Raw genomic sequence first — 15,007 nt, 5'->3', positions numbered from 1 at the left:
CTTACCACGCTGCGTTTTGGTCCGATCCTTCCTACTCCTCATCCCATGAAGATGAAGATCGTTACAGTATAAGATTGTTAGTTGTAACAATGAGTGGTTTGGTCACACTAGTAAATTACTAGTAAATTACTATTCTCTATTTTAAGACAATTAAAGTAAGTGGTAGTTGATTAAGGTTTCGGGTCTGTATGTTCTAGTAAAGACCCTTAAATGGGTTTAGCTGAGCAGGTCCTCCTAATTCTAAAACAGCCATCTGTACAGGCCTTTTATAGGAAGTTCAGCTGCCGCTGGCCACTTCCTTCCTTCACCTCTCTGCCTCCTTCCCTTCTTCACCTCATCTCTGTCCCTTTCCTCCTTCACCCCTCTCTCTGTCCTCTTTCCTCCTTCACCCCTCTCTCTGTCCTCTTTCCTCCTTCACCCCTCTCTCTGTCCTCTTTCCTCCTTCACCCCTCTCTCTGTCCTCTTTCCTCCTTCACCTCTCTGTCACTGTCCCCTTTTCTCCTTCACATCCATGTCCCTTTCCCTCCTTCACCCCTCTGTCTCTGTCCTCTTTCCTCCTTTACATCTGGTCCTTTCATTCTCTGCTACTCCATCCTATCCATCTCCTCCCTGCTCCTGTCCCCTTCACTTGTTTTATTCTGTCCCCCCATCCTTCCCCTCTGTACCCCTTCTCTCATTCCTCTCCTCCACCTTGTCTCCTTCTGTCCCCATTCTGTCACATCCACTTTGTCCCCTTCCCTTTTTTGTCTCCTCTCTGTCTCCCCCACCTTGTCTCTTTCTCTCCATCCTGCACATGCTTTTCCAGGAAGCTCGGCTCCTAGATGTTTATCCTCTCTCTGGCTTGTCTCTCATCATGCCTTTGTTTTGTCTCTACACTAAGTGTAAACATACAGTACCAGTCAAAGGTTTGGACACCACTACTCATTCAAGGGTTTTTCTTTATTTCTACAATTTCCTACATTGTAGAATAATAGTGAAGACATCAAAACTATGAAATAACACATATGGAATCATGTAGTAACCAAAAAAGTGTTGGGCAAATCCAAATATATTATATATTTTAGATTCTTCAAAGTACCCACGCTTTGCATTCTCTCAACCAGCTTCATCTGAAATGCTTTTCCAACAGTCTTGAAGGAGTTCCCACAGATGCTGAGCACTTGTTGGCTGCTATTCCTACACTTTGCGGTCCAACTCATCCCAAACCATCTCAATTGGGTTGAGGTCGGGTGATTGTGGAGGCTAGGTCATCTGACGAAACACTCCATCATTCTCCTTCTTGGTCAGATAGCCCTTACACAGCTTGGAGGTGCCAACACACTGACACTGACTCAACTCCAGCCACTTTAATAATGGGAATTGATGGGAAATGATGTAAATATATCACTAGCCACTTTAAACAATGCTACCTTATATAATGTTACTTACCCTACATTATTCATCTCATATGCATACGTATATACTGTACTCTATACCATCGACTGTATCCTTATGTAATACATGTATCACTAGCCACTTTAACTATGCCACTTTGTTTACATACTCATCTCATATGTACACGTACAATACAGTAGTTTTGGAATTGTTAGTTAGATTACTTGTTGGTTATTACTGCATTGTCGGAACTAGAAGCACAAGCATTTCGCTACACTCGCATTAACATCTGCTAACCATGTGTATGTGACAAATAACATTTGATTTGATTTGATTTGTTGGGTCATTGTCCTGTTGAAAAACAAATGATAGTCCCACTAAGCGCAAATCAGATGCGAAGGCGTATCGCTGAAGAATGCTGTGGTAGCCATGCTGGTTAAGTATCCCTTGAATTCTAAATAAATCACAGACAGTGTCACCAGCAAAGCACCCCCACACCATAGCACCTCCTCCTCCCTGCTTAACAGTGGGAACCACACATGCGGAGATCATCCGTTCACAAAGACACGGCGGTTGGAACCAAAAATCACAAATTTGGACTCATCAAACCAAAGGACAGATTTATCGGTCTAATGTCCATTAGTAGTGGTTTCTTTGCAGCAATTTGACCATGAAGGCCTGATTCACGCAGTCTCCTCTGAACAGTTGATGTTGAGATGTATCTGTTACTTGAATTCTGTGAAGCATTTATTTGGGCTGTAATTTCTGAGGCTGGTAAATCTAATGAACTTATCCTCTGCAGCAGAGGTAACTCTGGGTCTTCCTTTCCTGTGGCGTCCTCATGAGAGCCAGTTTCATCATAGAGTTTGCTGTTTTTTTCGACTGCACTTGAAATTTTCCGGATTGACTGACTTTCATTTCTTAAAGTAATGATGGACTGTCATTTCTCTTTGCTTATTTGAGCTGTTCTTGCCATAATTTGGACTTGGTCTTTTATCTTCTGTATACAACCCCTACCTTTTCACAACACAACTGATTAGCTCCAACGCATTAAGGAGGAAAGAAATTCCACAAACTTTCAACATGTTCATTGACATGCATTCCAGGTGACTACTTCATGAAGCTGGTTGAGGCTGGTTGAGGGAATGCCAAGAGTGTGCAAGCTGTCATCAAGGCAAAAGGTGGCAACTTTGAATAATCTCAAATATAAAATATATTTTATTTTGTTTAACACTTTTTTTGGTTACTACATTATTTCCTATGTGTTATTTCATAGTTTCTGATGTCTTCACTATTATTCTACTATGTAGAAAATAGTACAATTAAGAAAAACCCTGGAATGAGTAGGTGTGTCCAAACTTGTGACTGCTACTGTAAATCCCTTAACATGTCCTTCCCTTCTTTAAGTGTTTGTTTTGACAGAAGTATTGCTGTAACGCCCTGTAAGTCCCGTATGGTGCTTTTCCATTTAGACTTGCCCTCACACCAGTGGACCATCAGTGTTTCATGTTAATGTCAGCTCTAGTGTTGTTGTGTTTCCATCAGAGTCCTATACTACAAATCAGGTTTGAGGAGTTATCGAGGTAACTTTGGTCATCTCTGAGTTCAACTCGGGATAACCGGTACCACGAACATGGCTGACCTTTTAGCCAGTTACATTTCTATGGCAACAAATCCTTCAAAACGAACCTGCTCAGGGACAGGTTAACTCCATTTCTTCTGAATGATGTGTCTGAGCTGCGAGATGAGGAGCAATTAAATCAGGTTCCCTCCCTCTCTCAAAGATTGCGTCATCCTCCCCCCTTCATTTGAGGAAGATGACGGAGCTATAAAATATTTAATCAAAGAAAATTTGTGCAAAAAAATGTGTAATGTTAGAATACCTATCAAATTACACATTTAATAATGAGAGAATGCATTTGAAACTTCATGCACAGTAAAGCTTTTGTATGACAATACAATTATTTAATCGCTAGGAGTGGGGAAAAAAGGTTATTGTGCATTGATAAGCACACCAAAGACGGCATTAACGATCAAATAAAGACGTCACTTCAACACTCCTATTTCACACCGTAGCCTGAACTTAGATTTCAGCAGGCTGTGGCTAAAGTCAGCGGCAGGGGGACAAGACATATTCACCGTCGTAGTACGGATAAAGCCTGAGCTGGAACGTGAAGCTAACTGAGACTGGCTAGCTTTAGAAAACCCTAGGTCTAGCTTGTTTCGTAGTATACCACTCAGGAGTGTGACACCTAAGACTATAATTAACAACCTCTGCATTATTCAAGACTGTTGCTTGTGAGAAGGTATTACAGTTCACAGTTAGCCATGGTTATGTAAATGCACCAGGTCTAAAGTACCCAGGGCCTTGCCTCCAAATTAGAGCAAGTCCGCTGGAGCCATGGCCCAGTGAGACACGGGTGACGGCCTGCGTAAGTGGAAACAGAAAAGTCTGATCCTTTTGGGAAAACACTGGGGCAAATTCTTGTTGGAAATGAGCCATTACTGTCTCTTTCCCCACTCTGTCTGTCTTTGTTTTGTCTGTGATAGGAACATGTATCCCTCTTTACTAACTCCTACCCACCTGGACCCCCATCTCCGTCTCTAAGTCTCTATTTTACTTGTGGTAGTGTAGTTTGTCCTTTTCCTACCCCCTTTCCTCCTCACACATTTATTTGTGCCTGTACTATAAGTAATAAGGTAAGGAATTGTCCAAAAATGACTTACAATGAACTCACACAGCCACTATGTGACGAATAGGTAACAACACAAGTCCAACTGCAGCGTTGCAAACACCATGCAAACACCATGCTCCTTCTAACCATATTCCATGCAACTTCACCATTGGAACACCATATATAGGTTTAACCCTTTCAATAGTAAGGGGCAATTGATTGCAAGCTTCCCCCCCCCAAAAATCTAGCTTATCTATGGGTAAGAGGGTTGACAGTCTTTACTGAAGACTCATCTCATCAGTGGGTCAAATGATTGAGTGTAGTCTGGCCCAGGAGTGGGAAGGTGAACAGAAAGGCTCTGGAGCAACGAAGCGCCCTTGCTGTCTCTGCCTGGCCGGTTCCCCTCTTTCCACTGGGATTCTCTGCCTCTAACCCTATTACAGGGGCTGAGTCACTGGCTTACTGGGGCTCTCTCATACCGTCCCTGGGAGGGGTGCGTCACCTGAGTGGGTTGAGTCACTGATGTGATCATCCTGTCTGGGTGACCCCCCCCCTTGGGCTGTGCCGTGACGGAGATCTTTGTGGGCTATACTCAGCCTTGTCTCAGGATGGTAAGTTGGTGGTTAAAGATATCCCTCTAGTGGTGTGGGGGCTGTGCTTTGGCAAAGTGGGTGGGGTTATATCCTTCCTGTTTGGCCCTGTCCGGGGGTATCCTCAGATGGGGCCACAGTGTCTCCTGACCCCTCCTGTCTCAGCCTCCAGTATTTATGCTGCAGTAGTTTATGTGTCGGGGGGCTAGGGTCAGTTTGTTATATCTGGAGTACTTCCCCTGTCCTATTCGGTGTCCTGTGTGAATTTAAGTGTGCTCTCTCTAATTCTCTCTTTCTCTCTTTCTTTCTCTCTCGGAGGACCTGAGCCCTAGGATCATGCCTCAGGACTACCTGACATGATGACTCCTTGCTGTCCCCAGTCCACCTGGCCGTGCTTCTGCTCCAGTTTCAACTGTTCTGCCTTATTATTATTATTATTATTGGACCATGCTGGTCATTTATGAACATTTGAACATCTTGGCCATGTTCTGTTATAATCTCCACCCGGCACAGCCAGAAGAGGACTGGCCACCCCACATAGCCTGGTTCCTCTCTAGGTTTCTTCCTAGGTTTTGGCCTTTCTAGGGAGTTTTTCCTAGCCACCGTGCTTCTACACCTGCATTGCTTGCTGTTTGGGGTTTTAGGCTGGGTTTCTGTACAGCACTTTGAGATATCAGCTGATGTACGAAGGGCTATATAAATACATTTGATTTGATTTGACATGTTATGACGTGTTATGCTCGACTCTCTCAGTTTCCCACCACAACACCAGAAAATGGCCAAACAGAAGAACCAGCTCACCTACTTTTACACAATGATTTGACTGTATCATGCTCATGTTTATTTTAATAAAAAAATGAATAGTTTCACCATATTAAAACAAGTGTTACTCACGAATCACATTAAATAAATTGTCACGACTTCCGCCGAAGTGGGCTCCTCTCCTTGTTCGTTCGGCGGTCGACATCACCGGCTTTCTAGCCATCGCCGCTCCATTTTTCATATATCCATTTGTCTTGTCTTGTTACCATACACACCTGGTTTTCATTTCCCCAATCAATCTACTTGTATTTAACCCTCTGTTTCCCATCATGTTTTGTGTGTGATTGTTTCATGTTATTGTGGTGTTTTATTACGAGCTTTATTTTTGTTATGTTCCGTGTTTTGAGCGTGTTTGATTTATGTAGTGCTCTCGTTTTTGGGACTAAAATAAAAGTGAGCCTGTTTACATCACTCTACTCTCCTGCACCTGACTTCGCCTCTTATACACCCGTTGACATAAATAATAATCTGCAGAAATTACTTTGTCAAAAACTCAAAATAACCAGGACTTTACAATGATGGTGAAAACTTGGGGAAATGTTGGGGTTAATTGACTTGGGACATGCCAAAATTGGGAATTTCAGAGAAAACTATTAATTTAATTGAATGAAAACACAATACTATTTTTACCATGGTTTAGTTTAGTTACAGCATTATGTAACCCAAATGTTTAAATTGAGTACCAGTACACACAATGTCACAAGGACATAAAATGCATTCGTACAACAACCTTTTTACATATTTGGGTTGGGACGATCCCGAATTGCTTCAATAATCACAAAGGTTGGTAAAATAACAGTATAACGGAGAAAACTTTTGTTATTTTGGATGTGGAAGTGTGAGTTGACAGTGTTTGTTCCTCCTATGCCTTTACTGTAGGCCATCTATAACCATCCCTCTTTCTCCTGTCCTAATTAACCCTTACATCTGATTCTTATCTGTTCCTATCTAACTCTGTCAAAAGAGGATTTTCTCTTCCCTATAAATATACCCAGTGAGCTTGTTTATTGGATTACCCCTGCCCCGCCCTGCTCCAGTCTGAGCCAATTACCATCACCCCCATCACTCAGAGAATTACTACCCCTCCCCCCTAACAAAAACAATCCCTGGCCTTTGCCCTGTATTCTCTGAGCTCCAGATAGAAGTTGCCCACAGGCCCAGTGTTAGATTCCTGACCTGGACATACCCACAGGCCCAGTGTTAGATTCCTGACCTTGACATACCCACAGGCCCAGTGTTAGATTCCTGACCTGGACATACCCACAGGCCCAGCGTTAGATTCCTGACCTTGACATACCCACAGGCCCAGTGTTAGATTCCTGACCTGGACATACCCACAGGCCCAGTGTTAGATTCCTGACCTGGACACACCCACAGGCCCCGTGTTAGATTCCTGAACTGGACATACCCACAGGCTCAGTGTTAGATTCCTGAACTGGACATACCCACAGGCCCAGTGTTAGATCCTAACCTGAACATACCCACAGGCCCAGTGTTAGATCCTAACCTGGACATACCCACAGGCCCAGTGTTAGATTCCTGAACTGGACATACCCACAGGCCCAGTGTTAGATTCCTGAACTGGACATACCCACAGGCCCAGTGTTAGATTCCTGAACTGGACATACCCACAGGCCCAGTGTTAGATTCCTAAACTGGACATACCCACAGGCCCAGTGTTAGATTCCTGACCTTGTAGGATTCCTGACCTTGACATACCCACAGGCCCAGTGTTAGATTCCTGACCTTGACATACCCACAGGCCCAGTGTTAGATTCCTGAACTGGACATACCCACAGGCCCAGTGTTAGATTCCTGAACTGGACATACCCACAGGCCCAGTGTTAGATTCCTGAACTGGACATACCCACAGGCCCAGTGTTAGATTCCTGAACTGGACATACCCACAGGCCCAGTGTTAGATTCCTAAACTGGACATACCCACAGGCCCAGTGTTAGATTCCTGACCTTGTAGGATTCCTGACCTTGACATACCCACAGGCCCAGTGTTAGATTCCTGAACTGGACATACCCACAGGCCCAGTGTTAGATTCCTGAACTGGACATACCCACAGGCCCAGTGTTAGATTCCTGAACTGGACATAACCCCTTTTTGTGATAGTAAAGGCATCTGCTGAAACTAACGGTTACAGAATTGATTTTTTACAGTAACAGCTCTAATGCTGAATTTCCTCCTCAGACTTACCCAGCATGAGTGTGCCATCATGTGTTTAAGTTAATGTAGGCTGTAGTGTTATTTTGTTTCCATCAGGAGTGTGACACTAAAGACTTGGGGTGAAAAGGCAGGAGTAGACTATCAACGACTAGTAAAGAGCAGAATCAACAACCTCTGGGTCATCAAGACAGTTGCTTTGTGAGAACGTGTTAACCATAGAAAGGTGTTAACCCATGTTAACAGCAGCCATTGTTATGTAAACAAAGGCTGAAAAGTATCAGTGGCCAGGCCTTGGCCCCAAGTCAGAGCAGGACCGTCAATGCCATGGCCCAGTGAGACACAGGTGCCGGTCCGTGGAGATAGAATCATACAAGTCTGAGCCCTTTGGGTTAAACACTGAGGGAAATCTCAGGTGGAAACATGGCATTATTATATGTGCTTCATGGCTTCAGATCAACAGTGGCACATTTCTGGGAATGTCAGAGTTTGTTCGTAAACAGTCGTATTAGCTACCATGCCAGGAAACCCCTGCGTTACACAAGCAGTTAACGTCTGTCTGTCTGTGGTAGGGATGTCTTCTGGCTTTCAGACAGACGGGAGCCTCATTCTGTGGCCTGGGAAGAGGATCATCCTGGGTTCTTACTGACACATATAGGTAATACGGCTGAACCTCCGTGACCTCTCCATCTGTGTCCTCCACAGGTCTGCATTGGTAAATTACCTCCCAGTACCTTATGGATAACAACATTCAGGTTGTTGATGTATTTTTCCTGACTGTAGCAAACCGCAAGAAGCAGTACACTGAAAAGCAACTTCCATACAGTTAAAAACAGTACTACTGTACTTAGAAAGTCTTATTTCCTCAGGGTCAAAATAACCAGCTATAAACCTAAATATATGAGCACAGGGGTGGAAAAAGACGTTCTGAAGCTTTTTATGAACACACTCAAATTCACCGTTGCTAATGTGATTTCTTTGCAGTAGAATAGTGCAGAAAGGGCACTTAAAGAGAGGAAGTGATATTGGAAACAAGGAGAGGGAAACCTTTTAAGAACTAGAAAAAACAAACTCTAGGTCTACCCAAACAATGCCTTGGTGGGACCCAACCCAAACCTTCAGAGAGAGAGAGAGAGCGAGGGAACGAGGGAGAGAAAAAGGAAGGGGTCCTAGATAAATACCAGTTAATGGGTCATAATGAGGCTTAATGACAGACGAGACCTTCCTACTGAATACAGAGAACAGCAGAAACAAACAAATGATAACAACAATCATAACAACTGTGTCCGCCTCCGCCTTTGTAGGCGTCACATGATAAAGGTGACAAGCAATGAGTCGTCTGCTCCCATTTCTTGAGAATCTCCCCACAGAGAAAGTCAACACAGTTTGGCCTTTACTGAAGATGACAAAACCCATACATTTGGGCTCTTCAGTAATCGAATGATTTTCATGAATGTAAAGGACGTCCACAGACCAACATTTTACACATCAACCAATGTGCTCTTTGGTCCAATAATGATAGGAAGCCACTGAGGTGAGTATTTATTTTCACTCAAATGAAATAGTTTTCTTTCTCTTTAAAAGCAGTGTTTTTTCTCTCTCTTTATTTAATGCTTGAGTTAAAGCTCTAGAGTCATGTAATATTGATTAGGGACTTCTATAGCCTGATTTAAACACTGTAAAGACAAATACGTCTATATGAAGATATCCTGAAGCAATAAAGAAAGAATCCTCACATTACATAGACAAGAGTGATCTTGTCTATGTAATATCTTGGTTTGTTACTGGTTGTTGTCACTGATCAATTTCATTATATTGCAGCACGATCATATCATTCAATAGGAAAAACTGCAGACGAGATGAACACCTCCATCCATGTGCTTTAACTGACTACTTTGTGGCACAGGACTGGACACAAGACTGGTAACAGGACACAAAGCCAAGAGAGCGACAAAGCAAAGAGAAACATACAAAAGGAGTAACAGAGATATTTACAGAAGCTACTAAAGGAGTACGAAAGAAACATCTAAAAGATAACAACAAAGATGGAGACCCTGGATCCCTCCGCTCTCCCAGGTGCCACCACCGCTGTGACCTATGACTCCAAATCAGAGATGGTGACCCTACCAGGAGGGGTTGTCTCTGTGGCAGGCATCACTGTGATAACCGGGGGCGCTGAACTGTCCTGTGGCTCTTGCATGCTAGCCTTTGGTGTTTGGGGCACTCTAATTGGCCTAAGCGTGGTTGCCCTGGGTATCTGGGACCAATCAGTGCAGGTCGGGGGTCAGACCTCGCACCTCCTGGGGCTGGGATTGGTGGTTCTGGCTATCAGTTTTGGGGTGGTGGGCAGTGTGGTGGGCTTTCGCTTCCTGACGAAGGGGAGGAGAGAGATAACGAGGGAGGAGAGGGAGGATGGGAAGGTGGTGCTCATAGGGGAGAGAGGGAGGAGTGTTAAAAAAACTGTGACTGTGTAAAAAAAAAAGAGGGGATGAGAGAAAAACGTTTTCAAGTTGTGATTATTGCACATAGTGGTCTGGCTGTGTTGCACACTGTCACACTTTAGTATTAGTGGAAGAACAGTTATGTTTTATATGAATGTTATGAATTTGTTTCACACCATAAAAATGTACTTTGGATGAGTAACTTTAAGATAAAATATTTGACCATCTCTGGCTCCATGTGTAAATGCCAATTATTTCCCCTCTTGTTCTGGTGTCACATAAACAGACCTTTATCTCTCTCTCTCTCTCTCTCTTTTCCCTCCTCAATCTCCCTCTTCAATCTGGGTGGAATGCAACAGGAAAGTGTGACGATGAGCGGTTTCCTGTGGAAAACAAAACACCATTTTCTATGTGATGCAAGTAGTTTAGAAGATTACTTTTCACATGGTCAGTGCACGTCACTCTTCACTATTTAGTCAGACAGGCCCACCATTTGTAAAACATTGCATAACATTTCCATTATCTGTTACAGCTCTCGTTTGTGGAATGACCGGACCAAGGTGCAGCGTGGTAGGCGTACATCGTTCTTTTTATTGATGACACCAAAAAGAAAATAACAATGACAAAAATGAAAGCGCACAGTTCTGTAAGGCAAAATAAACTATACAGAAAACAAGATCCCACAAAACCCAAAAGGAAAATGACAACCTAAATATGATCCCCAATCAGAGACAACAATAGACAGCTGCCTCTGATTGGGAACCATACTCAGCCAAAAACACAAAGAAATAAAAAACATAGATTTTCCCACCTGAGTCACATCCTGACCTAACCAAACATAGAGAATAATAAGGATCTCTAAGGTCAGGGCGTGACATTATCAAATCAAATCAAAGTTTATTGGTCACATACACAGATTTGCAGATGTAATCGCAGGTGCAGTGAAATGCTTGTGTTTCTAATTCCAACAGTGTAGTAATACCTAGCAATAATAATCCAGAACAAAAATATATATACTGTACATGATTAGAATACAGTATATACAGTTCCAGTCAAAAGTTTGTACACACCTACTCATTCCAGAGTTTTTCTTTATGTTTACTATTTTCTACATTTGTATAATAATTGTGAAGACATCACAACTATGAAATAACACATATGGACTCATGTAGTAAAATAACAAGTGTTAAACAAATCAAAATATATTTTATATTTCAGATTCTTCAAAGTTGCCATCCTTTGCCTTGATGACAGCTTTGCACACTATTGGTATTCTCTCAACCAGGTTCACCTGGAATGCTTTTCCAACAGTCTTGATGGAGTTCCCACATATTCTGAGCACTTGTTAGCTGCTTTTCCTTTACTCTGAAGGCCAACTCATCCCAAACAGTCTCAATTAGGATGTGGTTGGGTGATTGTGGAGGCCAGGTCATCTGATGCAACACTCCATCACTCTCCTTCTTGGTCAGATAGCCCTTACACAGCCTGGAGGTGTGTTGGGCCATTGTCCTGCTGAAAAACAAATTATAGTCCCACTAAGCGCAAACCAGATGGGATGGCGTATCGCTGCAGAACGCTGTGGTAGCCGTGCTGGTTAAGTGTGCCTTGAATTCTAAATAAATCACAGACACTGTCACCAGCAAAGCACCCCAACACCATCACACCTCCTCCTCCATGCTTCACGGTGGGAACCACACATGCAGAGATCATCTGTTCACCTACTCTGCGTCTCACAATGACACAGCGGTTGGAACCAAAAATCTCACATTTCCACCGGTCTAAAGTCCATTGCTAGTATTTCTTGCCCAAGCAAGTCTCTTCTTATTATTGGTGTCCTTTACTAGTGGTTTATTTGCAGCAATTTGACCATGAAGGCCTGATTCACACCGTTTCCTCTGAACAGTGTTGATGTGTCTGTTACAGATGTTGAGATGTGTCTGTTACTTGAACTCTGTGAAGCATTTATTTGGGCTGCAATTTCTGAGTCTGGTAACTCTAATGAACTTATTATTTGCAGCAGACTCTGTGTCTTCCTTTCCTGTGGTAGTCCTCATGAGAACCACTTTCATCATAGCGCTTGATGGTTTTTGCAACTGCACTTGAAAAAACGTTCAAAGTTCTTGAAATGTTCTTTGTCCTAAAAGTAATGATGGACTGCCATTTCTCTTTGCTTATTTGAGCTGCGCTTGCCTTGATATGGACTTGGTCTTTTACCAAATAGGGCTATCTTCTGTATATCACCCCTACCTTGTCACAACGCAACTGATTGGCTCAAACACATTAAGAAGGAAAGATACTCCACAAATGAACTTGTAACAATGCACACCTGTTAATTGAAATGCATTCCAGGTGTGTACTTCATCAAGCTGGTTGAGAAAATGCCAATAGTGTGCAAAGCTGTAATCAAGGCAAAGGGTGGCACCTTTGATAAATCTGAAATATAAAATATATTTAAATTTGTTGAACACTTGTATAGTCCATATGTGTTATTTCATAGTTTGGATGTCTTCACTATTATTCTAGAATGTAGAAAATAGTAAAAATAAAGAAAAATCCTTGAATGACTAGGTGTGTCCAAACTTTTGACTGGTACTGTATATATAAAGTGGGTAAAAGAGTATGTTAACCTTATTAAAGTGACTAGTGTCCAATTACTCTATGTACATAGGGCAGCAGTCTCTAAGGTGCAGGGTAGAGTACCGGGTGATAACCGGCTAGAGCAGTGAATAACGTTCAGGGCAGGGTGCTTGGCGGAGGCCGGCTAGTGGTGACTTTTTAACAGTCTGATGCCCTGGAGATAGAAGCAGTTTCTCAGTCTCTCGGTCCCATCTTTGTGGACGGTGCAATTGCCGTACCAGGCAGTGATACAGTCCGACAGCATGCTCTCAATGGTGCATCTGTAGTTTGTGAGGGTCTAATAGGCCAATACAAACTTCTTCAGCCTCCTGAGGTTGGTTGCACCTTCTTCATCACACTGTCTGTCTGAAGGGACCATTTCAGGTTGTCTATGATGTGCACGAAGAGGAACGTTTGACCCTCTCTACTGAGGACCTGCCGATGTGAATGGGGGCGTGCTCTCGCTGCTGTCTCCTGTAGTCCACGATCAGCTCCTTCGTTTTGTTGACGTTGAGGTTATTTTCCTGGCATAACTCCGCCAGGGCTCTCACGTCCTCCCTGTAGGCTGTCTCACCGTGGTTGGTAGTCAGGCCTACCACTGTGGTGTCATCAGAAAACTTGATGATTGAGTTGGAGACATGCGTGGCCAAGCAGTCATGGGTGAACAGGGAGTACAGGAGCGGGCTGAGCACACACCCCTGTAGGCCCACTGTGTTGAGGATCAGTGTGTCAGAGGTGTAGTTGCCTACCTTCACTAATTGGGGTCGGCCCATCAGGAAGTCCAGGACCCAGTTGTACAGGGCGAGGTTCAGACCCAGGGCCCTGAGCTTAGTGATGAGCTTGGAGGATACTATGGTGTTGAAGTTTGAGCTGTAGTCGATGAACAGCATTCTTACATAGGTATTTCTCTTGTCCTGGTGGGAAATCAAATTTTATTGGTCACATAGACGTGTTTAGCAGATGTTATTGAGGGTGTAGCAAAATGCTTGTGTTTCTAGCTCCGACAGTGCACTAATATCTAACAATATCTAACAATTTCACAACATATACCCAATACAGACAAATCTATGTAAAGGAATGGAATTAAGAATATATAAATATATGGACAAGCAATGTCAGAGCAGCATCGACTAAGATACAGTAGAATAGAATATAGCATATACATATGAGATGAGTAATGCAAAATATGAAAGTGACTAGTGTGCCATTTATTATTATTATTATTATTAAAGTGACTAGTGTGCCATTTATTTAAGTGGCAAGTGATTTCAAGTCTATGTATATAGGGCAGCAGCCTCTAATGTGCTAGTGATGACTATTTAACAGTCTGATGACCTTGAGATAGAAGCTGTTTTTCAGTCTCTCGGTCCCAGCTTTGATGCACCTGTACTGACTTCGCCTTCTGGATAATAGCGGGGTGAACAGGCAGTGGCTTGGGTGGTTGTTGCCCTTGATATTTTTTTGCCTTCCTGTGACATCGGGTGCTGTAGGTATCCTGGAGGGCAGGTAGTTTGCCCCCGGTGATGCGCTCGGCAGACCCCACCACCCTCTGGAGAGCCCTGTGGTTTCGGGCGGTGCAGTTGCCATTCTTCACCATGCTGTCTGTGTCGGTGGACCATTTCAGTTTGTCAGTGATGTGTACTCCAAGGAACTTGAAGCTTTCCACCTTCTCCATTGAGGTCACGTTGATGTGGATAGGGGGGTGCTCCCTCTGCTGTTTCCTGAAGTCCATGATCATCTCCTTTGTTTTGTTGACAATGAGAGAGAGGTTATTTCTATCCGGGAAGAAATAGGGCGAGGGTGTATGTTTCATGATTAACGTCTCCATGGTGTGATTGTGATAACATATGGGAACTCAAGTCCTTTTGTTCACCCGACCCAGAATACCTCACAATCAAATGCCGACCGTATTATCTCCCAAGAGAATTCTCCTCGGTTATAGTCACAGTTGTGTACATCCCCCCTCAAGCCGATACCTCGACGGCCCATAAAGAACTGGATTTTATGCAAACTGGAAACAACATATCCTGGGATAGGGCAGTGTGCAGTGCAATGGTGATTGCGTCGTCCATGGATTTGTTCGGTCATATGCGAATTGTAGTGGGTCTAGGGTGTCGGGTAAGGTGGAGATGATATAGTCCTTAACTAGCCTCTCAAATAACTTGATCTTTCATCCTATGGTTATGATGGAGGGTGGAGTAAAGGAGTGAGTGTGTGTGTGTGAGAGAGAGAGAGAGAGAGAGAGAGAGAGAGAGAGAGAGAGAGAGAGATACACTGAGTGTACAAAACACTGATTGTGCTCTTTCATGACATAGA

The 15,007-nt window shown here is 43.4% G+C and overlaps 1 protein-coding gene across 1 annotated transcript; it reads left to right on the top strand.

The window, feature by feature from the left end:
* The first annotated feature begins 9,565 nt into the window (after positions 1 to 9,565).
* Positions 9,566 to 10,305, top strand: LOC110537104 (uncharacterized). The gene has a single exon (XM_036934602.2). The coding sequence runs from the start codon at positions 9,680 to 9,682 to the stop codon at positions 10,106 to 10,108; it is 429 nt and encodes a 142-aa protein (XP_036790497.2). The 5' UTR covers positions 9,566 to 9,679; the 3' UTR covers positions 10,109 to 10,305.
* Positions 10,306 to 15,007: the final 4,702 nt, after the last annotated feature.

This window comes from Oncorhynchus mykiss, chromosome 2, assembly GCF_057628025.1.
Source record: "Oncorhynchus mykiss isolate SJ-2025 chromosome 2, ASM5762802v1, whole genome shotgun sequence".
NCBI classification, from domain to species: domain Eukaryota; kingdom Metazoa; phylum Chordata; class Actinopteri; order Salmoniformes; family Salmonidae; genus Oncorhynchus; species Oncorhynchus mykiss.
The sequence above is the reverse complement of the archived record's forward strand: the minus strand, read 5'-3'. Positions and strand labels throughout refer to the sequence as shown.